The 25,196-nt window shown below is 48.0% G+C and overlaps 1 protein-coding gene across 4 annotated transcripts in view; it reads right to left on the bottom strand.

The window, feature by feature from the left end:
* Dpf3 (double PHD fingers 3) overlaps positions 1-25,196 on the bottom strand; it is a 262,723-nt gene that overhangs the window by 57,254 nt on the left and 180,273 nt on the right. For all 4 annotated transcript variants that reach the window (XR_005876221.1, XM_021228767.2, XM_040742790.1 and 1 more), the window contains exon 7: positions 15,153-15,290. Coding sequence is in view for 3 of the 4 variants with exons in the window: in XM_021228767.2 (XP_021084426.1) it covers positions 15,153-15,290 (138 nt within the window). In the remaining variant the exon portion in view is untranslated. The remainder of the gene's footprint in view (positions 1-15,152; positions 15,291-25,196) is intronic.

Raw genomic sequence — 25,196 nt, 5'->3', positions numbered from 1 at the left:
ATCCTTCCATCTCAGAAAAATGACAAGTCATGGGTTAAGAACATATACCCTGGTTCTCTTATGCTTTCTGATATTCAGTATTGGTTGGAGAGCTCAGGTACTTCCACAGACCCTCCCTATTCCCAACCAGCAATGACTAGTCATTCCTTGGGGAGGGCACTATGTTGGGATCACTATTACATCTCTTGATGTAAATGTGCACACCTGTCTCATATATTCACATTCAATGATCTAGTCCTTCAGATAGATTCACTGCTGGGCCACATGCATGACTTACATGATGGAAATGGTGACCAAAAATGTGTGGGATGAATGGCTTAGAAAATGTGACAAAGATGTAAACAGGTGTCATATGATGCACCTGGACCTTCTTTGTGAATATGGAGCACGGTATTGGCTTTCCCTCTAGCAGAGCCAGTTTTTTTTTCTTGACTCCTCAAAGAAATGGTCCATGTCCAAACAGATAGACTCACAGCCACTCCCAGAGCATGCAAGAGTAGGTAGCTAAAGATCCTGAATTGCATGAATAATAATACTGTACACAACTGTTAAGGTTTGGTATGAAACCGCATGTGTTGGAAGACTTGGTTTCCAAGGCGGCAGTATTCCACAGTAGACCATTAAGGGGAGTGACTGTACTATATTGGTTCTGACCTAATCAATAGTTTAATCCAATGATAGTTTCAAAATCCAAATAGATTATTGTGAGACAATGGAACTGTAGAAGATGGAGCCTTGTTGGAGAAAGTAGGTCACTGGGGCATGTCTTTAGAGGACATGTCATAGACCTGGCGCCTTCCTGTTAAGGTACCTTGCTTCCCAACCATCTGAAGTAGGTATCTCTGCACCACGATGCCTACCACTACACCCTGTCTGCCATGATGTTCTGTCTCATTGTAACCCTGAAAATCCAGAACTGAGCAACAGTGAATTGAAGCCTCTGAAACTTAGAACCAAAATAAACCTTTTCCCCTTTGAATTGTTTCTCTGGGGGATTTATCAGATCAATGAATTTCTGGCTATCACAACCATGCCAAAAAGCACAAAACCATAATTTATTACCTTCTGAGAAGTGATACTAGGTTATATATACCCATTCAGCCTCCCTGTGGCTCAACAGCTTGCTAAGAAGGACAACAATTAGGTGTCTACAATACAGATATGGTGGGGCTTCTGCTAGACACCAGACATATAATATTGCATTGGTTCCTACAGAACATATGTGAAGTAGGAGTTGTTTGAAAGGTGAGGTAACCAAAATCCAAAAAGATTAAGATACTGGCTCCAGGTCTTGGTTTCAGAAAAAGAAGATGGGCTTCAACCCCAGTTGCCTATATCCCCAGAAACCTACACTTCTCAGCCTCCTAGGTGGTCTGAAAGCAAACTCTTTCTGGCCATACCTTGTATGTCAAGCATTTCATCAATCTTTCTCCACTCTATTTGATTCACCCAATATATTAATTATAAAGCTTGAGGCAAGAAAAGTTATTTTGATTGGCCTGATAAAAGCAGAGATTCCTTTTGAACTTCAATTTAATGTCCCTGCCACAGTAGTCCATCAGGGTGACTGTGTGAAAACACTTCTCAAAGAGTGTTGTCATTGTTCACACTACAGCTATATTGGCCTACGGCCTGACCTAGCCATGAGCAATATTTCCAGGCACCATAAATGAGATCATTATAAAAAGGATTTTACTATAAATAAGGGACTTGCCCAGACCTTGTAAGTAGGATTTAAATAGGGGCTTTGCTTCTGTGTATGGAAAATTGAGTCTCACTTCGTAGAATAAGACAACAGGGAAGACAAAGATCCTAGTGGTGTCTTGATGGCAGTGTCCACAGGGATGGATTTGCTTCACTGCTGACTAGTGTCCATGACTGAGGTCATAGAAGGGATACGAGTAAACTGCCAAGAAAAGAAAGTGAACCTTGAGAGTCTGGGGATTTACTTGGGAGAGATGACTCAAGAAAACCTCAAAAAGAAAAAAAACCAAATAGATGTCAGGAACGAGGTTAATGAAGAGATTTGGGGGAAAATAACAGAAGTAAGAGCATTCAAATAACTCAAAGCAAGAGAAAGGAAAAGAAACAGGTGTCTATTCTCTATGTCCAACATACACTATTTCACTGTTTGAAGAGTCTAACCACCATGCTCAGAGAAGCGAGAGCAGGTATGCTAGGGGACATTAGTATGCTAAAGGATTTAGTGATTAAATTATGTCTTATAGCTATGGAAAATAAAGCCCCAAATCCATGACGGGGCTGTCTTTCCCTCCTGTTAATGCCATCCCTGCTGCAATGTGCCCGTCACTCATGGGCAGAATGACTGGTGGGACAGTCTGGCCAATCTATCAGTAACCGCTCTTCTAAGCTCTGGAGAGATTAGAACCATATCCCAGGAGTCCCAGGGAAAGAGGAAGCAGGCCAGAAGCTGACGCTTCTTCCTGGCATATGCACAAAGGCATGGCCTCCCATTCTGAGCAGATGCTCAGGCTGCCTGCCAGGACCTGGTGTGCACAAGCATGAAGCCATGCTCCCATGCTCAATGTCCACTAGCGAGCTTGAGCTCCAGCCCCTATTCTGCAGCTGTTTATCCACAGCCTGCTTGGTTGGGGTGCATAGCACCTGAAAAAATGGGGAGCCATAAACAGCGCCCTCCAGGAAAAGATGTGCCTCTCCTAACCCCTCTCACTTGCTCCCCACCACCCTCCATGGCTGACAGTTCCTGTGTCCCTCTACAGGTCTGACATGTTTCCATGGCAACTGGAATCCTGGGCTCCAGCAGCCTCTGCTCTTGCCACCTGTTATTACTTCATCTCTCAAGTGTAAAGCATCTTAGCCTGGTACCACTTGGCTGTGCAGGCGCATCTTTAGAAGGCAGAGTAAAGAAAGGGGGAGAGGGAAAGAAGGCATACAGAAAGGCTGCCCCAGGCTAGCCGTAGAAAACACAGTGGACAGGGTAGGCTGGAGGAGGCAGCTTTGCAGACAGGGAGGGTGAGGGGGGGAGAGCATAAGGCAGTGTGCCTTCCCTTCAGAATCAGTGAGCAGGCCTCAGCTGGAGGCCACTGCCACATCCACCACCTTCTCCCAGCCTTTAATGAGGGCTGTGGGAGGGGCAGGAAAGCAAGCAGCACACAGGGAAGGGAAGGCAGCTGGGCAGAGATGGAAGCAGCCCGACGTGGACCAGAGCCAGGAGAGGGTTAAAAGTGGTGCGATCGAGGCTGTGGGGAAGGCTGGACCAGAGGGCAAGCCGAGCATCAAAGCCTCGATAAATGGCCTTAATTCTCATGCTTGCGCTCACCCGACCCCTTACGTGTTTACTCATATAAATTATCCTCAAGGCCTGCCACCTTTTTCACTGCCTCCCTGGAACTGATGAAAAAATAAATCCCGCAGATCCCAGGAATAAAAGTGGTGGGATTCCATTCAGACTGGTGCGTGGCCATCTCCCAGCAATCAGACCCTGCTTCTGGGCTCCAGGAGAAAGGCAAACAATGCCTTCCATCCTGGATGCAGGAAGACAGAGGAGCCAGGAGCGCCTTGGGGAAATGAACACCAAGGTCCACTCACCACATGACCTTTCGGCCACCAGGAGTCCTTGCCCCCCGCCATTTGGCCACCAAGCACTGAGAACAACAACGAGGTGAGTGGAGGCTAAGCCTGAAGAGGGGAACAGCGGGGTAGACCAATCACAGCACTGAGCTTAGTCTGCATGGAGAAGGGGAGGCCCGGGGCTGATTTAATAAGGCTTCAAGTTTATGGACGAGCCTGATAAATCGCCACACTCTGTGTCGTCAAGGACAACATGAGACAAAGAGAGCTGGAAGGCAGCACATGCCACAGGGAAGCTAGACACAAGGTGGTAAGGAGTTAAAGGCAGGATTGGAGGACTGGCATCCCCGAGGAGGCCTCAGCACACAGTGGGTGTGGGGGGGTCCCTCAGAGTCACTGCATACTCCTGTCTAGAGCAGGCAGTGTGTTACAGGACTGTTTAATATCCTTTTAAGTCTATTACTTGAGGATTAGACTAGCGTAGAAGAAAGGACAGGAGGGGGATTTATCCCAACCCAAAGGGACGCTGCCTTTCATTGTTTCATGTTTGTGTCTCTCTCCCAATTAGCCAGGAGCTCCCTGAGGGCAGGAGCCCTGTCTTTCTTCTCTGTGTTCCTAGCACCTGGCACATAAGATTGTCACCAAGATGATAATAAGCAAGAAATGGATACATATAGTCACAGAGGCTGGTTTCGTGGAGGGACAATGTGTCAGGCCAGGGTGATCTCCCCATCATCACCGCCTCTGAATTCAGTGCGCACAAGGTCTCATATTTTCTGTGCCCAACGGACTAAAAATAGTGTTTAAAGTAAAAGAAAAGGCTGGACCTTGTGCTTCAGACCTCAGAATTAGGAAAAGACCAAGAGGTTAGGAGACCAGAAGACAGCAAAGCCCAAGCATGATGGCCCAAGGAGAAGGACACACCCAGAAGGGCAGGAGGCAGGTGATGGGAGCCAGAAAGGTATGTGGTACAGGACAGAAAGAGCATTAGGGAAAGTTGAAATAGGGGCAACAGTTCTGTCGGTGAGCATGGGGACTTGTTGTACATGCATGAGGGTGTGACTTGATTCCCAGAACCCACATGAAAAAGCACCGGGGAGACAAACACAGGTAGCTCCCCGGGGTTCACTGGCCTAATCTAATCTAAGAGTTCCAGACTAGTGAGAGATCCTGTCTCAAAACACAAAGTGGAGGGCTAGGGAGACGGTGTTGTGGGCAGAGCTTGGGAATCCCAGAGCTCATGTAAAAAGCTTGGTGCATCACTGTGAACCTGTAATCCTGGTAGGCAGAGACAGGAGGATCCCAGGTCTCACTAGTCAGTTGTGTTAGGCCTGTAGCATCACAGTTCATCACGGGTATGGGCGTGTGACAGAGGAAACCTATTCAACCCATGACAACCAGGAAGCAAAGTGGGAGGGACAGGAAGCAGCAAGGGTCGCAATACCCACACAATGACCTACCTTCCTCCCACTATGTCCACCCCAGTCTAATGATTGCATCATTCCTCAATAGCCCTGTGGGCTGAGAACTAGGCCTTCAATACAGGAGCCTTGAGGACCATTTCAGATCTAAACCAGCTCACACAACTCTTGTGGGGCACATGGCAGTTCTCAAGCCTTACGCCACATACATTTTCTGCTGACGTTGTGATTTCTAATGGCTTGACTTACTACATTTTCATCATAACCATAAGAGAGCATCACTGATGTTGTGCTTTGACATTGATGATATTTGAGGCACAAGAAGTCAAAGCAGCTTGTCCAAGCCAAAAGTTAATGACTAACTTGGCACTGAACCCAGGCAGTGTGCCCTTGGCTAACCCACCAAATACACCTCACCACAACACACACCTTCAGGAAACTCCAGACCAAGAGTCTGGCGGTATATACAGGCAAGACCTATATTCACTTCACTATTTCATAAGGCAGGGTTTCCCAACTTTACTATGAAAATCATTTTGGGGAGGCAGACAAAAAGGCTCAGTAGGTAAAGGTATCTGCTACCAGACCTGAAATCTGAGTTTGAACCCTAAGACCTACATGATGGAAAAAGAGAAATCACTCCCACAAACTATCCTCTGACCTCCATGAGTGTGTGTGACATGCACTATCCCCCCTCCAAGCACTAAAATAAAATAAAATAAAAATCACATTAAGAGTCCATTAAAATTCAAATTGGAATTCACAGGTCTAGGGAAGGACCTAAAAGCTCATCTCTTACAAGTTTTCCAGCAAGCTGAACAAACTTCAAGGTTTGCCTCTGACCGAGGGTTACCTGGAGGTCTGGATAAGTCATCATCATGGTCCCGGGTGGTGCTAATGCTGCTAATCACACAATAAGAAGCCAACATGAGGGCCTTGTGTGAAAAGCATAGACTGTGTACATGTGAGAGTAAAGTATACTATGATTTACTTTGTCCCTTTAAAAGATCACTCTGGCCCCTCTGTGGATAACAGACTATATACAGCAAGAAGAGGGCAGGGGAATAGAGAAATAAGGAATTGTAGTGACACACACAGAAGCCAGTGGTGGCCAGAAGAGAATGAGATAGGCATGTATGCATTTTTCAGGAACATCTGATGTGGGCATTGAAAGAAAATAACAGCCAAAGATGCATTCTAAAATTTTCACTATGGGTTTTAATAAAGCATTATTTTTAAATGAAAAGAATAAGTTTTTTAAGCTAAGGAAATTGTGGGATACAAAATAAAAAGGAAAAGATCAGTAAAATCATGAAACAGTGTGATGTTTGACTTTTTTTAACCATACCAAAACTTGCTTAGAGCCTACAGACCCATCGAGACTCTGTAATGTAAGGGGCAAGGGCCATAAAACCATCACAAATAGCAAAAGTCATCAAAGAGCTTTAAGCAATAAATGAGTCTGGTGTGGATGGAAGCACCCCCTACATCCCCCCTCTCGTCTTGTGTTGAAGCCCTGTGCCCACTGAGATGGTATGTGGAGCTGGGGCCTTTGGGGAGTAAATAGATTTGGTGAGGCTGTGAAGATGGGGCCATCATGGTGGGATCAAGGGTAAATTATCAGAGAGTTCTCTGTCTCTCTGCCTGCACGCATGGAGGAAAGGTTGTGTGAGAACAGAGCAAGAGGGTGGCTGGTGTGTGCCAAGGATAATGCCCTCGCAGGACACCAAACTGCTGTCGTCTTCATCTTGGGCCTCTGTCTCTGGTACTGTAAGACATCAATTTCTGTTGTTTAAGCCACTCAGCCCAGGACTCTGATATGGTAGTCTTTGATGGCTAATCAAGAGGGATCCTTCACTAAGGAATTGCCTCCGTGAGATTGGCCTAAGGCATTTTCTTGACTGCTGTTGACGTAGGAAAGCCAGTCCACTGTGGGCAGTGCCATCCCTAGGCAGGAATGCATGGATTGTCCAAGAAAGGTAGCTGAGCAAGTCAGAGAGTGCAAGCCAGTAAGCAGAATTCCTTAGTCTCCACTTCAATGTCTGCTTAAAGTGTTCCCTTGAGTTCCTACCTCAGCATCATTCTCAAAGATGGTCTCTAACTTACAAGCTAAAATAAACCCTTTGTTCCCCAAATCGGTTTCAGTCCGTGTTTTACCACAGCAACAGAAAGCAAACTGTGCTGATTAGTTTTTATGTCAAGTTGACACAAGCTAGAGTCATTTTGGAAGAGAGAATACCAATGGAGAAAATGCCCCCACCAGACTGGCCTGTGGGCAAGGCTTTGGTGCATTTTCTTAATTGCTGATTGATATGGGAGGGCCTAGATCACTAGACCACACCTGGGCTGGTGGTCCTCAGCATTATAAAAAAGAAGACTGAGCAAGCCATGAGGAGAATGCCACGCATCCATGGCCTCTGCTTCAGTTCCTGCCTCCAGGGTCCTGCCCTGCCTGAATTCCTGCCCTGATTTCCCTCAGCAATGGAACGTTAATTAAAAATGTAAGATGAAATAAACCATCTCCTCCCAAGCTCTTTTTGGTATGGTATTTTATCACAGAACTAGAAACCTAACTAAGACACAAGCTAATAGGCAGCACATGCTAACAAAGATGTGACCTGTTAATAATGCATTCATCGATTCTGAAAACCTACTGTGTAATAAGATGCATTTGACAGCTAGCTAACAGATGAAAAGGGACATCATGAGTACTTCCATGGTAAAGATCCAGGAGCCTGGGTCTGGGACCCAACACTTGGGATCCCATTGTCCTGACAGAGCTGAATGGTGTCTTAGCCATCCACACCTCAGCTTTCCAACTCGCTGTGTATTGGAGATGAGTTTCTCAGCCCTCTCTGACCCTCCATTTTTCTCCTCTGTAAAATGAGAATTCTAGCACATGCCGCTTGGACTTGTGAGCGTTACCTGAGACGATGTGTGAAAACTGCCAGGTACCTAACAGATTGTCCATCATTTCTTTCCCCTTTTCATCTCCTGCATGCAAAAATCATTTCATCTCTGATTAAGCAGAAAGAAAATCAAAGGCCTAAATAAGTAAGCTTTCTCAAGAGACAGAGGTGAACTCTGCGTCTACATTTGTGACGCATCCACAGGAATGTCACCTGGTCTCCATGTGTTTCCGGGCAAGACAGCACCTCCGTTGTAGGGTCATTGTTAGCAAGTGAAGGAGCTAAGCATAGAAGGCTGAGTACTATGTCTGAGACTCTCAAGATCTGCTAGCAAGTGTTACTGTTGTCACCAATGCTGCTTGGTCTGTAGAATTCCTCAATCCTGAACATTCTATATAGTGACGACAGAAATGTGAGAGAAATCATAGAGGCTCACACAAAGTCAGCATGTGGACAGTCAGCCCCAGGAAAGTGACCAGGTGAATACAGGAGGGCACCCTTGACCAGGTTCCATGTCACTTCTTTCTCTTGCCAGGTTTCATGCACCCATTTTATTCCCCAATTACCCTAAAAGTTCTCCAAGGGCAATGACTGTGGTGGTTTGAATAGGTGTGGCCCCCATTAGACTCATGTGTTTGAATGCTTGACCCATAGGGAGTGGCACTATTAGGAGGTGTGGCCTTGTTAGAGGAAGTGTGTCACTGTGGGTGCAGGCTTTGAGGTCTCATATGCTCAAGCTATGTCTAGTGTGGGACACAGTGTCTCCTGCTGCTGCCTGCAGATGAAGATGTGGAGATCTCAGCTCCTTCTCCAGTACCATGTCTGCCTGGATGCCACCATGCTTCTCGACACGACCATGATGGACTGAACCCCTGAACTGTAAGCCAGCCCCAATTAAACATTTTACTTTTTAAGGGCTGTCATGGTTATGGTGTCTCTTCACAACAATAGAAACTCTAACTAAGACAATGACCATATGTCATTCCAGTTGGGAGGCCTGGTTATATACATCCCCACAGCTGGGCATACATACAGCAAGGGTTCCATAAATACTTGGGTTGTGCCTAGACAGAAGAATCAGCACCATGTCTAAGATTTAGCAAAGAATATGCTGGGGTCAGGTCAAGCTCTGATAATTTCCATGGGTGCCAAGGAGTCCTCAAGGGCAGTTAGCATCAGAACGTCAGAAAAGTCCCCTCACGTTGCCTCGGATAGAGTGCCTGACTCAGATTAACCATGTGTGGTCACAGACATGCTCTGCTGGTCCGGATAGGACAGGAATGGAATGTGACGACTCACAGTGAACAGGCTTGGTGCCACTCCCAGACCCCTTCATCTCACTGACGACACACGGCAAGCCCATGAGGCTAGGGTGGTTATTGCCGTGTTACAGATAAGACAACTAAAGAGACGGAGGTGTCAGTAGCTGATCCACATTCCCAGAGCAGTGGGTAGGAGTTTGACAAGGTCAAGGATCACACCCTGGATCCATCAATTCCAACCCCATTGCCATCCTCTCAGCCAAAGAGCTGAGAAATGACCTCTGGGTACTTACACCGCCAAGGACCCAAGCAACCCCTCAGGCTTCTTGCTTTGTGGCCTGAAAACCATGTAAATCATAACTTAGCAGAAGACCATCTGTTGCTAGTTGTCAGATTTGCTCTTTGGGAAAGTAGGAGAGGAGAAGTAGATGACTTCCATTCAAAGCGAGCCATGGGCCTGGCTTTGCCTCATCACCTCTATACCCAGGACTGACAGACCAGTACCAAGTCCTCTAAGTAATAGACTAAATGCGATTGTATTGCTTTTCGGACACCTTTTAGATATACCCAGGATTTCCAAGCACATTTCCAAAATGTTCTTCATTTCCTGAAGCCTGTGCTAGCTGCCCCTGGGCCTATGACAGAGGACAAGCATATCAGAAGACAAACATCTGCTAGACTTTTCCCAGCAGTGTGGCAATGACATCATGTACTGCTCTTAGATAATTTGCACATTATCAGACTAATTTCCAGATTATCTAATCAGCAGACATTACCCTTAATCAATTTGGCTCTCCCTATATAGTTCCACGAAGTACACCCTGCCCTCAACAGCTGACTAGCTCTGGGCATTTTCCTCTCAAGAGTGACAGAAAGGGAAGCTTAATTTTGAACCAACATGTGACCACTGCACAGGAGTCTGGCCTCCAGGGACCTAGGACACCCCAACTTCAATTACATGGGCCTGAAAAACAAACTTGAGATTAATTTTATAGAGCAGTATTTTAAAATATTTCCTTCTAAGAACACCAAGTTTGGTTAGAAAGCACACATCTATTTGTGCTTTTAAATAAGAGTTATTAAATAAAATGGGCTTCTTTTTAAGTCCTCTCTTTCCTTCTAGGAGTAGCTCTGGTGGTTCCATAGAATAAAGACTCTGCAACATGATACAGAAGACGCCTTCAATTGTGGACTCTTGTCTCATTCATCCCTGACTTCAACACTACCATGCGATTGGCTGCTATCAACTCTATGAATGTGGCCATTCTGTTGCAGACCTCCTTGCCTCCTTGCCTGCATCCATTCTGAAACCTGGTGTTTCTCCCTCCTGAACATTCTTCCTTGTTTTTCAAGGGCCAAACTGAACAACCCCTCCATAGAGAATGCTTTCAAAACCTCACAATGCAGTGATCCTTAAGCTTTAGCGCACACCAGAACACCCTTTCGTGTTGATTACTACCCTGGGACTCTCTGCTGGTGGAGTTTGAGAATCTCCTTGTCCAGTGGGTCAGCAAGTAAGGCTAGTGCCACACCCAGAGCAGCCCTGCCACATGACATAGAACACATAAAGTGACTCTGAGCCTTAGGTAAATTCATCCTTTGTACATGATCCACTACGCACACCCACCCAAGACACTGAGCTCCTCAAAGATGAGGCCAAATCTTATTCACACCTCTGCTTCTTAGCCTTGGTACTTGGTGCATGGGCACCAAACATGGGATAGATAGATGTGTGAATGGATGGGGGGATGGATGGATGGATGGATGGATGGATGGATGGATGGGTGGGTGGGTGGGTGGATGGGTGGATGGGTGGATGGATGGTGGGTGGGTGGATAGATACATGGATAGATGGTTGAATCCAAAAATGAATGAATGGACAGCACAAATTTATTTACATCGTGTTTCTGCTTAAATTCAAGACTTTGATCTCATCCCTACCCCCAAAAAACAACATTTGTAGTAGATTCCAGTGTGCAGAGATAGCAAAGGGAATTTTAAAATATTTTTTTAAATTTTTTGTGGACCTGAGTTGTTGAGATCTTGAATGTTAATCTTGCTAACTAAATTTGCTCTGAAAGAGTCACAGCAGAGAGTGACTGAATGTCACTCACACTCAGAGTCCTGATCAAGCCATCCCTCCTTGTATTCATGTATACCCATAGCTATATTAGGCATAGCTACATATAGGTGACGGTGGTAAGAGAAACTGAGGGGAAAAGAAGACCCAGCCTCATCTGGGGGGAAAGGACAGTAGCCCAAAGGAGGAAGACCCCATAAGAAAGGTCATCTCTTCTCAGGAGGGAGGTCTGTCTAAGTTCCAAGCATCCCTAGCTACTCATCTGTCATTGAGGTAGCGAGACTCAAACACAGAGAGAGCTCAGGAGGCAAGTCTACAGGAAAGAAACACAGAAATGAACAGAGTGGGAGAGAGGAACAAAGGCGGAATGCATCCTCTGGGAGGGGCAGGAGGACAACAGGGGTTGCAGTTGACTGCTGAGCTGGCAGCTCAGGGCAGCAAGGGCTGGGGAAAGGGAAGGTCAGTGCTGACTCCCGCTGGCCACTCCACCCTTTCTGTTAAAAAGGGGCAGGTATGGGGATGAGCCATGGGCTCTGCTGAGGCCACAATTGAAGGACATGGAGCAAGGGACAGCAGGAGTACCGAAGCCAAAAGGTCTCAATGGCTGCGGGTGGTGTGAGCCAGTTGCCTGCAGGCCTGCATACTCCTGCATCTGTGGGGCCCTTTTCCTGTGACCGCAGCCTGGTCACCCGGCAGCTCTACTAAAGGGAACGTCAGCATTTCCTCCTGCCAGCATCCAGACTTTCTCCTGGGGGAGCCGCAGATTAGCCTCCTGGATTAGGCTCTGCCGCCTCCCTCCCTCGATCTGGAAGCCTGGCTGGGGGAGGACCATGAAGCTGAGCCCTCAGGGATGCTGCTGAGCTGTCACATTCAGTTCTCCGCGCAGCCCCGCAGCCCCGGTGGCATTTAGGGGCAGTGTGGATGGGAGCCCACTCCAAACCCCAAACAGTGAGAGCAGCTAATGACTGGGTATTAATGATGCCAGCAATTAGTGCTCACAGGAAAGTGACGGGGGCCTGCTCACCAGGGGCATGTGGGAGGAAACAGAGCACACATTCGGAGCAGCAAGCAGATCGGTAGTGTGTGTGACCCACAGAAGCCAGGGCGAGCAGCTGCCACTGGGTTTGTGCAGAGAAACCGGGGCTAAGGGAAGGTGGCTTCTCCAGACACCAAGAGCTTGTCTACTGTGCCCACTTCCCTGTGGGTGAAATCGGGGCTGGGCACGGAGTTTGCAGAAAAGAAGTTAGGGCAAGACGCCACAAAAATAATAATTATTATTAAAATAAAGGGGTGTTTCTGAGGATTCTGGAACTGTCTTTGTCTGAGGAGGATCTGGATTAGCCCACATATGGCTATTCCTTTATGGTCCGTCAAATGATGCTTGGTGAAGAAGCCTGTGTCTCATCAGCAGGGTGAAAAGGGAAGGAGGATGAGGAGGAGCTGCAGCATGTTGCTGGCCCACAAGCCCACGGTGATGAAGACAGGCATGGGATGTATCTCCGTGTATGAAAAGAAAAGGTACAGTTTCTCTACTAAGCAAGCCCGTGTGATCTCTCAGGGACAACACCTAAGTAGGACACAAATGCCCACTGGTAATTTCACCTTTGAGATCCTGGTAAAGACAGCAAAGAATATATATCAGTGCTGGTCACAAAAGTCTACTTGGAGGTGACCTCAGGAATGGCTGAGGAAGAGACTGTCTCCTTCCGCTTACTGTTGTTGCCAAGGCTTTGTATACGTACACACATATATACACGTGTGTGCAAAACCACCGCTCACTATGGACACTACAGGAGAAGTGTGGAAAACACAGCTCCAAGGAGAAGCCATCAAAGCACTGTAAAATAGGAGGCCGGGACACGGTAACAAATGGCCGGGCATTGGGGAGATGCCAGAGATAGGCTAGCACTGGAGGAGCGAGAAAGAAAGCTAACAGACACTTTGGAGAGAGGACAAATCACTAATCTATGCTTTCCAAATAACACCTAAAACCAAAGATCATTTCCAGCCGCTTCCTGGTAGGAGGTCACAGCTCCTGTGACTTCCTAGACACTTAGACCAGAGAAAGGAAAGAGGAAAGAAAGGAAATTGGCATTGCCAGCTGCCTCAGTACAGACAGGTTTCTACACTGACAAAAAAGGCAAGCTCTCCCAAAGGGCAGGCAGAGAGCTGGGTGTCATAGATACTCAGGATCTGGTGCAGAAAGAGTGACGCCACCCTCCTCCTCCAGCCCTGCTTCCCAGATTCTGCCCAGATGGCAATAGGAGGTGAGAAAACGGGGGTCTGTCACATTAAAAGCTTGAACCCTAGAAGTTGGAAACAAATTAATGTCACAGGATGCATTTTCCCCAACTCTAAACTCCTATATTGAAGCTTAACCTCTAGTACTTTGGCATTTGGTTCTATTCAAGCTAGAGATTGATAAAGAAGTAATCAAAGTGCTGGAGAGATGGCTCAGTGGTTATGAGAGTGCACTGTTCTTGCTCAGTTTTCAGAGCTTACATAGGATAGCTCACAACCACCTGTAAATCCAGTTTCAGGGATCTGGTGCCCTCTTCTGGCCTCCATAAGCACTGCACTCATGTACCCATACACACGGACACACATGATTTAAGGTGAAAATAAATCCTAAGAAGGAGAGCAAGAGGAGGAGAAAAAGTAAATGAAGAGGTAGAGTTTGTTAAGTGAGGCCATTGGAAGTGGGGAGACAGCTCAGCTGGTAAAGTGGTTGTCATGAAGACAGAAGGACCTGAGTTTAGATGCCCCCACCAACACCCATGCACAAAGATGGAAATAGTTGCATGCACCTATAATCCCAGAGCTGGTGAGGCAGAGACAAGTGACCTCTGGAGGTCTCCACAGCTAGTCTTGCCAAATTAGTCAATTCCATGTTCAGTGAGAGACTTGGTCTCAAAAACTAAGGTGAAAACCAACTGAGAGTACATGCAAGTGTGACAGACAGACACACACGTGTGCGCGCGCACACACACACACACAATGCAGCTATTAGGGAGGGTCTTGATCAAGTCTTCCTGGTGACCTTATAAGAAGAGACCCCAGAACATGTGTGTACACAGAGAACAGGGCAGAACCACCTGAGGACAGCCAGAAGGGTATCTGGAAGCCAACACTGACAGTGCCTTGACCCGGGCTTCTCCCGCCTCCAGAAGCATGGGAAATTAATTGCTGTAGTTTAAGACTCCTGGCCTGAGGTATTTTGTTGTGCCAGCCACAGCACACTGTGGCAGCATGACCAGTGAACATGGGGCACAGGCCAGGAAGAACCACACACGAAACTAAACAAAAGTCTTAGCCAGGGGTTGTGCTCATGGTTCCAGAAACCACAATGGATGGGAGAGAGCCAGTCAAGTAGAGAATGCCTAGCCCCCTTTTGATTCCTAGACATACCTTCAAGTTGAGGAAAGAGAGAAAAAATAGAAACAAAACTGCAGGATCACTTTGAGTCTTCAGAGCCAACTGTCATCCCAAGTGATGTATCCATCCAGATGGCGGGAGAGCTCTGTACCCAAAGAAGTGACCCATACAGGAAAATGAGAGCAATATCAGCCAGAAAACAACAGACAATCCAACCGCTGTGAGTGGCTCTTCTGCAGCCGAGGGAAATGATGGACAGGTCTGGCATGTGACAGTGGCCAGGTGAGGACACTCCCCTTCTGCTGGACATCTACACCCACCTCCATCTGGAGACAAGGCTGCTCACATGCGCTCTGACCTGCTTACTCTTAGCTGGTTGCTCAGCTCAGCCATAGGTGTGGTGGCTGGCTGAGCTTAGGAATCAATTTTCTGCAGAACACCAAGCCCCATCAACTGTTACTGCCAGAAGGTACCAGAGTGGAAAGAAAAGATCACTCGCCCACGCGCTACCTACCCCATCCCTGACTCCCCAACACTACAAGCAGGGACTCACGCCTGTGGTTCTCATTTCTGTGGTTGGGCGGGGACCGGGTGTCCTGGCCTTGGGCTTCATCTCCCTCCTCGCTGGCCAGGTGAGTGTGAGCGTAGTGGTAGCTGAGCCCCGGCCGGTTCTTGTAGCGTTTGCCACAGACTAGAGAGGAAAAGAGAAGAAACGGTGGACAATGTGAGTAACTTCTGTGGCCACTCTCCCACACTTCAGGGCAACAGTCCCCAGCTGTCCACACCAGAGCCAGGTTTCCCCTTAAAGGTACCTCCCACCCTCAGACCCTCACCACTGTAACCACGTGGCTTGTGTTCGCAGGAGGTACAAGCGCACAGACACTGAGGGTTGTGTAAGCTCTACCATTCTGCCTGGGAGACCCTGGGCAAGTCAGCGAACTACTGTGCGTCTCCGTTGCTTTAGATACAGGATGGGAATGATAGCAGCACTAACTCATTAATGACACACAGCAAAGAGCACTTAGGCAAGCGCTGTTTGATTGTGCGTTTGTTATGGCGCTAGGTATGCTAGGCAAGTGCTTCGTCACTGAGCCACACTCCCAGCCCTAACGAGGAACTTCAAATGGTACTGAACACACAGAAGGGGGTATTATCAGCGTAACTTTGCAACTATCACTGGAAGCCTATCCAGTCCAATGTCTTCAGTCACCGATGAGGTAAATGAGGCCCAGCAGCACTAAGTGACAGGGAACACAACTTTGAAAGAGCCACCAGAACCCAGGTCTCCTGGATTCCTCTGCAGTGCGCCATCCGTTGCTCTGCGGCTGACTCTGTACACAGTAGCAAATTCTCCATGTACCATCCTATGATTTATGCCAGCAGAATATGCTCTACTCTCACCACAAACACAATGAGACTGAGGCATCCTGATGGCTACAGCAGCCAAGTGCTTGTGACCTCAATGCTCCAATTAGCTTCTGGCACCCTAGACCTGTCTCAAATGAGACAGCTTGAGACAAGAGGCAACTAGTAACACTAATATGTCATCTTAGAGGTGAGAATAAAGGGGGTGACTCAGTACACTGGATGCTCAGGGTATAGAGAGCAAAAGGCAGGCAAAGTGACCTCGGGCCAGACCACCAGCTGTGCCTCACCACACTCAACCCAGACCCCAGGCCAAGAACAGAGGCTTCAAGGTCTTCACAGTGAAACTGTGACCCCAGATACTCATCCTCCTCTCCCCCCCACCATGTTCATCCTCCTCTCCCCCCACCATGTTCATCCTCCTCTCCCCCTGCAGATACTCATCCTCCTCTCCCCCCAGATACTCATCCTCCTCTCCCCCCAAGCAGGCCAAGCCTGACAGTCTCTGCTGAGCACTGGAGGATAGGCTGGTTCTGAGGGACTCTCCCTCCTCCCAGATCACTGGCACCAGAGAGCACAGACCCTTCATAGTGAGGAAGAGCAGGCCTTTAGCATCAGACCTGGGTTCAAATCCCAGTTCTAGGCCACCAAATTCAATGGCTGTGACCCTTATTCTATGAGAAGAGCAGTTGATTCTGCCATAAGGACTTCTCACAGCTTGTCTTTTCCTGTCATATTCTCCTGGGCTTGGCAAAAGTAGAGAGCACCATCTCCTCTCTCCCTTTTTTAAGTAAACTACGTCTAAGTAGCATAACTCATTTTGAGTAATAGCCAGGACAATAGTTTAAAATGGCAGAATATGAAGTTGGATCTAGCTAATTTTTAGCCTTTATTAAGTTTTAGAAGTTCCTATTATTACTGTCTTAGAGTCTTATTATAGGAGAGTTTTATCAACTGCCCTTTAAGTGTCTCTAATACATGTGTTTCTTTGGTTTGTGGATATGTTGAATTAGGTTGGTTTCCTAATATTTCCTGTTATTGAACAATTCTTACATTCCTAGAGCATACTCCATTTGGTCAGAGTATATTATTCATTTGATATCATGCTGGATTCAACTTGATAATATTGCACCTGAACTCAGACTCGTAGAGCTGTAATTTTTGAACTATCTTTATCAGGGTTCAATTTTCTAGTTATGTCAACTTCCAAAAAATGAATGGGCAAATTTTGCTATGTGAAATTGGACAAAATACATAAGCTCTCTGTGTCTTTTCTTTGGAAATGGAAACATAATACTTACTTTGGGGGTTAATTAAAAGATCATAAATAGTATTTGTAAAGAATCTCATCCAGTCCAACATAATAGATGTTCAATAAATGGTAGGTAATGGACAAGAGACACCAGTCTTATTTATCACATCTTAAGGTTTGGACCCAAGAGAAACTTTGATCCCTCTAACCATGCTGTGTGAATCTGGCATTTGGTTAGACTTCCTTGACAAGTGTTTGAAACTAATAGTTGGTGACCTAATAACCATAAATTCAATATCTCTTCTCTCTCCCCTCTCTCTCTCTCTCTCTCTCTCTCTCTCTCTCTCTCTCTCTCTCTCTCTCTCTCTCTCTCTCTCAACTAAAATGGTACCTTGCATCTGAGTTCCATGTGACTTAGGAAGCAGGACATAAAGAGGCCCCTGAGGTATATTCTATGACTGCTTGTGGCTTTTCCATTTAACCTTTTAAATGATCTAAGGTCAATAAGCAACAAATTACAGGGTCATTGGATATGAATGCACTTAGTCACCACACGCTGTTGTTGAGGAATGCACATCTATTCAGAGTAGAGCAGCTTTCAGTATTTGCACAAGACAGCCTGGACCCTCCACAGATGCACCCCTGTGCATGATATCAAATGAATAATATACTTTGACCAAATGGAGTATGCTCTAGGAATGTAACCTTTTATGCATTGTAGGGTCCACCATTGCTTTTTTTTTCTCAATCATAGAATTTCAAGATGTTAACAGTCACTTAGACTGACCACCCACTAATATTATTCCCACTAATACCCTGATCAGGGACTCCAGGAATGGGAACTCACTACCCTTCAAAGAAGTTGCTCCTCCCCTGGGCTTCTTGACTTAGGGTCCTGTCTATACCCGCAGTCTTCCCTTCAGGGTGGTTTCCTATTGGCTTCTCTGATATCCACCACTCTACCTCATCGGCTGCCATGCACGGTCTACAAAACATATTTGTTGAGTGGCTGATGAATGGCCATAGAAGCACTTGTGGGAGAGACAAGAGTCAGGAGAGGAAACAAGCCTACATCTACCCACGCTAATCTCGTACTATGGCTCTTAAATTAAGCCTACAAGCTAAACCCAAGTGAGACCATATACTTCCTCCCCTAACACTGCAGACAGTGATGGGCAACAAATTCTTTTGCTAGAACTCAGATTTTCAATATGTGCCTCCCAGACCAGCACTGCCAGCATCACCTGGGAACTTGTTACTGAAGCAATTCTCAGGTGCCACCCCACCCTCCTAGATCAAGCTATCAAGGGAGCACCCAGCCATCTGCTCAGCAAACCAGAGAACTCAGAGTATCCTGGAACTCACTGAAGCTTGAAAAGACCTCACTCTAACCAACTTGACCTACCTACCCTCCCAGTGTGTGGGTGTGGGGTGGAGCCCACCTTGAGGCATGTGATTGGCCACTAGAAGTTCCAGATCCAGGGAGTTCAGGGAGATGTCCTGGAAGCCAGACTCCTCCATAAAGTGCCTCAGGGTGATGGAGCCTCGTCCTTTATGGCTCATTTGAACAGTGTGCTTCCTTCATCACTGGACCCTCAAGTCGACAATGCATTTATTAAATGCTAATATATGTTAGCCCAGAGGCACCAAAAAGGGTGGCGACAAAGGGGCCAGTATGCCTCTTCTCAAATAGTTCTCAGTCTAGCCAGGTGTATGCCTATAAGGGAGAGGCAGAATGTGGCTGGCTATGTGAGTGGCTGGCTGAGAAGGGTATCTGAGATGGGCAGCAGATGGCCTGAACTGGGGGAGATGGCTTCCTAGAGTAAGAACCCCTCGCAGGAAAGCGTGAGATGAACAAGACATCGCCTGGGCTCCAGAGCACATCCACCCAGCACCTCAGGGGCACTGGGAGCCATTTGAGAAAGTTGCAGCAAAGAATGGGGGTGGGGGTGGGGGTTTGAGGGAACTAACAAGAAAGGTCTCTGGGCTTGACTCCATCCTGACAATGAGGGACCGGGGGAGGAGCTTAGCCAGAAGAACATCTTAATCTGCCTCACATGTTAGCATACCGCTTATAAGATGAATTTGAAGGGGGCAGGACACTATCTGCCTTGTTGATAGATTTAAAAACAATATGGATGGCCTCATAGGTGGAAATGAATTATTGTGAGAGGGTTCAAGACAGACTCTGGTAGAAGAGGGCATTAGAATGCACCAAGGCGCCAACCAACGCGGCTGTCTCTGATGTGCGCCACCTAACCTGGCCTCATCTGGCACCAGGCCCTGCCTCCTTCTTATTTCTTCAGCAGTTTCCTCCTCAGCACAGAGCCTTTGAGCATACCCACCCTCTGCCTAGCCTGCCCCCACCCGTTTGCCCAATGAGCATCTAATCACCCTTTAGTTCATAGTTCTAATGCCCTTCCCCAGGGAGGTCCTGCCAATCATCGGGACCCTGGGACTAATCCACATCACTCCTACAGGCAGCCAGTGAGACAGACCCTGTACATTCACAAATAGGACATCTGCAGTGGCCAGCATGGGGTCCGACTGTGGTGGGCACTTGGATGTCAGCTAAGGGAAGTAATGAAGATTCCCAGGTTCCTGACTTGGATGAGTTGTTAGGATATGGGAGAATAAACAAACTTAAGAAAGAAAGAAAGTGGGTTTAGCCTATGGTACTTTTATTCTCATGGAAAGAGACATGACTGGGCTATAGGCACAGTGGCACTGAAAGTTACTGTGTCGTACCGTGTCGTTACACACCAAGGGAAACTGCGGAGAGGAACAACAGAGGTGGTCACAGGAAAGAACCTGGGAACACGAGATTCCTTTTTAAAATTGCTAAGAAAGATTCCCGTGCGAGTCGGGAGAACACTCCACAGGAGGAGGGTTTCAGGACTGAAGCAGCACCGAGGCCCCCAGCCACAGCTCCTGCCATCAGTTCCTGAGTGTTCCTCTTAGGCTGGGACTCTGAGTGCAACAAGTAAACATGCTCATGGCAACTCACATCCCCGTTGTGGTGACTTGAGTGTCCCCCTCCATAGTCTCCAGCCTTTGAACACTTGGTCACCAGTTGTTGGTGCTGTTTGGGAGGCCTAAGAGGTGTGGCCTTGCAGGAAGAACTGTGTCAACAGTGGGTGGGCTTTGAGGTTTAAAAGCTTCAAGCCATCTCAGGTTCACTCTCTCTGCTTCCTACTTGTGGTCCCAGATGTGAGTTCTCACCTGTTCCTGCTGCCATGCCTACAACCTGCTACCATGATTCCCTGTCAAGATGGACTCATAACCCTCTGGAACTGTAAGCCCAGAAAAACCCTTGCTTCTGTTAGTTTCTTTGGCTGTGGTGTCAGATGACAGCAACAGTAACTTGTACACCTATTGGAAAAGGGAGTAAACTCAGGCTTAGAGGCAGGGGCACTAAATAAGGCCAAAAGGGATGGAGACTGGGCAGGGACGACCATTGCATATGGCCCCCAGGAGGCCACCACAGCAAGACGATAATCTATGACCTTCTGGATGAGATGCAGATGGCTGGCGTGCCCCAGGAAATGAGGAAGTGGCAAAGGCTAATAGACTACTCCTTCCTGCAGAGCTGTAGGAGGAGACGGGCAGCTGGAGGAAGAAGGGGATGTCGGGATGAGGAGAGGGGTGTACTGATTTATCAGGGTGGATCTGTGAGCAGGTTATGGGCTGAAGGGAGGCGCGGGGGTCGTGGGGAGGCAGCTTGAATGGCAGAGTTAGGAGGAACTGGAGTTAATGGAGACAATACTGAGCTCTAAACAAAGCTGCTAACTCTAAGACTCAGTCTTTCAAATGGCATCATCACGGGGTGATAGAGGAAGTCCGGAGTCTGATTTATTCTGATGGAATTGCAATGGAATCAGGGTACAATGCTTCAATGGAAGTGTTTTAGTCCTGCTTTGACTGCCTAAGACAGGCTACAGATGATGCCGAATGACTTCCTCCTTTAATACTACTTGGCAGTCTTCACTCCAAACACTCAGGGCCAACTTCACAGGCAAGTGATCTGGCCAATCAGAAAGAGCCTCTTAACTGGGTTTCATGTTCTGTGACTACCATCTTGAAACACTTCCTAGAGATTCCTCAAGGGCCCCTCATTGCTGTGTGTGTGTGTGTGTGTGTGTGTGTGTGTCTGTGTCTGTGTCTGTGTGTGTGTGTACATGTGTGTGTGTTTGCACACACTCAACGACCTGGAGCTCACTATAGGGCAGATTGAATAGCCAGTGAGCCCCCAGAATGTCTCTGTATGCCCAGTGCTGAGATTACCAGCACACACTACCACACCTAGCATTTTATATGGATTCCATAAATCAAACTCAGGTCCTCATGCTTTCAGGGCAAGCAATTGAGCACTCTCTCTCCTCTGTCTCTGTCTCTGTCTCTGTCTCTGTCTCTCTCTCTCTCTCTCTCTCTCTCTGGTCCCTCTGGATCTTGTCTTGCACTGAAAATCTAGGAGTGGAGATGTGGGAATAACTCACTCCAACTGCAAGCTTAAAATCTACCAGGGTAAACCTAGGCCCCAAGCAGCCGAGTCAAGAGTAGATTCCCAGAAGTCTACCTAGGGCCACTCACTGGTCACCAGTCCAGTATGGTCAGCTGTTCCGACCCTAGCCAGTTTTGTCAAGGGGAGGGGGAGCTGCATTGACATATGAACTGGGTGTGTTTAGGCTCTGGCTGAAACTGCTGACTCCCTGATCTAGGGTAAACTGCTAAGCCTCTCTGAAACGGGGCTCACTGTGACAGCACACCTGTAAGAGAGATGATTTAAAAGAGGATCCTGCCCATGGTACATCTCAATCGTCAGTTGTCACTGTCCCCCACTGCCATCAAAGGGACTCGGCAAAGGCAAAGACAATAAAACCCCAAAAGGGAGGGAGCTGGCGGTTTCTCCTCTGAAGTCTGGGCTAATGGTGGAGGGTAGAAAAGTAGGTAAGGAGAAAAATAACATTCTGAAAATAAAGTATTGGCACCATCTGCTCCCCTTTTATCAAGTCAGCAATCCCACTCTGGAAGTAGCTGTCGCAGGCAGGGAATCAGACTAAGCCCCAGGACTGCTGAGGCATGCAGCGAGGGCTGAGCCCCCATCTCCCCAGTACAGTCTCCTTCCCTGGGGCCCGCTCCTCTGCGTCACACACCTCTGCAGCCATCCCCCCTGGGACCAGTCGGCCCCATCTGCACACAGCCCCAGGTCCTTCTTTTCACCTTGGCGAGCAAGCACCTGGATTTTGTGTTCCTGGCACCACGTACGTGGAGAGCAATGGCCGTGACAAGGGAAGTCCGGCTTGCCTCCCTCTCTCTCGTTCCCCCTGGGGCGGATCCATCTGTCAAGCTGCAGAAATAGCTTTGCCCACATTCCTGGTCGAGAGCTGGGTTCTCCACATGGGACCTCCAGGCTGAGTTATGCATGCCGTCAGTGTTGTCCCAGAGCAGGGACAGCACGTCCCCTAACCCCCTTAGTCCTACTCCAGTCGTCATCTGGGGCTGGATGGGGAGGTGGGGGGATTGGCAGTTTGTATGAACAAAGCCGGCTGCAGCAGACAGCAGAATCCTTCCTGCCGGGGAGAAGCGGCTGCCTTCCCTACTGATAACTTAATGACTCTGGCACATTTTCATCAGCCCAACTTGGAGCACGCAGTGGGTATCTGAGCCAGTGGTTCCCAGAGACTGAAAGCAGCGACTGAAGGCAATTACGGGATGAGTGTCCAAGAGACAAAGCCTAGGCCTTGGGAGCCACAAGCCACATCACATTCCCAGTGTCTGCCTGTGGCCCAGACACACAGCCCCTTCTCTCTGTAGCTCAACTCCCTCAGCTGGGACGTAAATCAGAGCACCCAGCATTTGCTGGTGGCCCCGGGGGCATCATAACTACAGACAATCGAGCAGCCCCAGTTTCTACCCAGAGTCTTACCCCGGTCACAAGGCAGGGATCCCATTCTACAGGCAATGAACCTGAGTCTAGGAAAGGATATGTGACTTCCCAAATGACAAATCCAGGATTCAAACTTGGGTCCATCTGCCTTTGGAGAATACAGCTGAAAGATGCCCCGTGGACTTTCTGCTTGTCACTCCTGTCCCCAGCTCCTCCCGTGCCTGGGGATGACCCCCAGAGCTTGCTTCTCTCAGGGGGACCCTCATTCTGCATCTGGCAATTTGCCAGGAAGAAGCAGATGCAGGAGGATCGAGGGTGAGAAGGGTAAGGTAGGGCCCATGCCCTGCTCTTTTATCCCGATGGGACTGTCATAATCAGGATGTCACCATAGCCTCTTCTGCTCAGTCCTTCATTGTGGAGCCCACGCCCCGCAGGACCTCACACATACCATTTGGTCAGAAGAACCATGAGCTGCCAGGCTGCTTGGTGGACATTTGGAGCTCCCCACGCCTTGCCAACATCCCTCTTTCTCCTCTCTATAGAACCATCGGGGGCGGGGTGGAGGAAAGCCATGCCCAGTTCCCCAGGTGGGGTGCAGTCAAAGTGAGAAAAGTCCTGTATAGCTCTACAATAAACTGAGATATGGGGGGGGGAATAGGAGAAACCCAGTGACGGAGAGGGAGGAGTGATGAGCAAAGGGATCAAGACCATGCTGGTGAAACCCACAGAGACAGCTGACCTGACAAGGATGAGCTCTTGGACCCCAGACTGATGGCTGAGAGGCCAGCATGGGACTGATCCAGACCCCCTGAATGTGGTGTCAGTGAGGAGACCTCGGCAATCTCTGGGGTAGTAGATCAGTATTTACCATGGCATACGAATGAACCTCTGGAGCCCATTCCACATGGAGGGGTGCTCTCTCAGCCTGGACACATGGGGAGGGCCTAGGCCCTGCCCTGGATGAAATGACAGACTCTGGAGATCCCCCATGAAGGGCCTCACCCTCCCTGGGGAATGGTGTGGGGATTGGGTGGGGGGCTGGGAGGGTTGGTGGAGGGACAAGGGAGGAGGGGAGGGAGAAGGAGCTGGGATTAATGTGTGAAGCAAGCTTGTTTCTGATTTAAATTAAAAATATTAGAAAAAACAGGAGAGATACATCTCAGACATGTGCTCTCAGGGTGGGATTATTCATCCCCAAGGACCACTTTAAATGGCTAGGAGTTTCTTAAGAACCAACAACAGCTCCAGGGACTCAAAATACGAGAAGTACGAGATCCACCCAGGCCCTACACTGTTTGCACCTGCAGTTGTGCAAGTGACAAGGAGCCCTCTCTAGCAAGGCCAAGGCTCCCACCCTTGGGAGTCCTCTCAGGCTGGGTTCCAGATGAGCTGGTTGCCTGCAGGAGCCCTGGGATCCAGTTCCAGCTCCTTTATACACCCTCTGCATATCCTTGAATAAACCCCCTGTGGAAATATGGAAGCTAGATCAGATTCCCTCTAAGTCCTCCCCATTCTAGACCCTCATGGTTCTGTTTCCTCTGGGCCTTGAAAGGTCTATGCGCCCCCTCTGCTATGACAGAAAAATAACATATGCCCCTAGCCACAACATCTGTCCAGAGCCTGATGACTCCTGTCTCCCCACCTACCCGTCAAGACGAGCAGCTACATTCCTGTGATGTCATTTGTTCTTTCAAACCACCTATGATTCTTATTTTAAACTTAATTCTTTGGATAGGATCACAGGAACTGAGGGAGTGGTAGTTTGTAACATCCTGACATTTTGTGCGTGGGTGGTGTTTTTCTGTTTTTTGTTAGTTGTTTGTTGTTTGGTTTGGTTTGGTTTTTGTCTTGTGTGGTATTTTTGTGACAAGGTCTCATGTAACACAGGCTGGCCTTGAACTCACTCTGTTTCCTTGCATTCACCTCCCAAGTACTAGGATCGCAGGTCTATACCATCACACGCAGCCAACACCCTGTCTTTTTACAGACGAGTCTCGGGACCTGGCATTACCCTTTGTCTACCGCCCAGCAAGCCCGGTGGTGACCAAGGGCAGCTGTTGCGCTTATTTTAGGAATTTATTAGACGTGAATGT

Source organism: Mesocricetus auratus, unplaced genomic scaffold (genome assembly GCF_017639785.1).
Source record: "Mesocricetus auratus isolate SY011 unplaced genomic scaffold, BCM_Maur_2.0 Super-Scaffold_15014, whole genome shotgun sequence".
Classification (NCBI taxonomy): Eukaryota; Metazoa; Chordata; class Mammalia; order Rodentia; family Cricetidae; genus Mesocricetus; species Mesocricetus auratus.
Note: the sequence above shows the minus strand (reverse complement) of the source record. Positions and strands in the feature narration are given on the sequence as shown.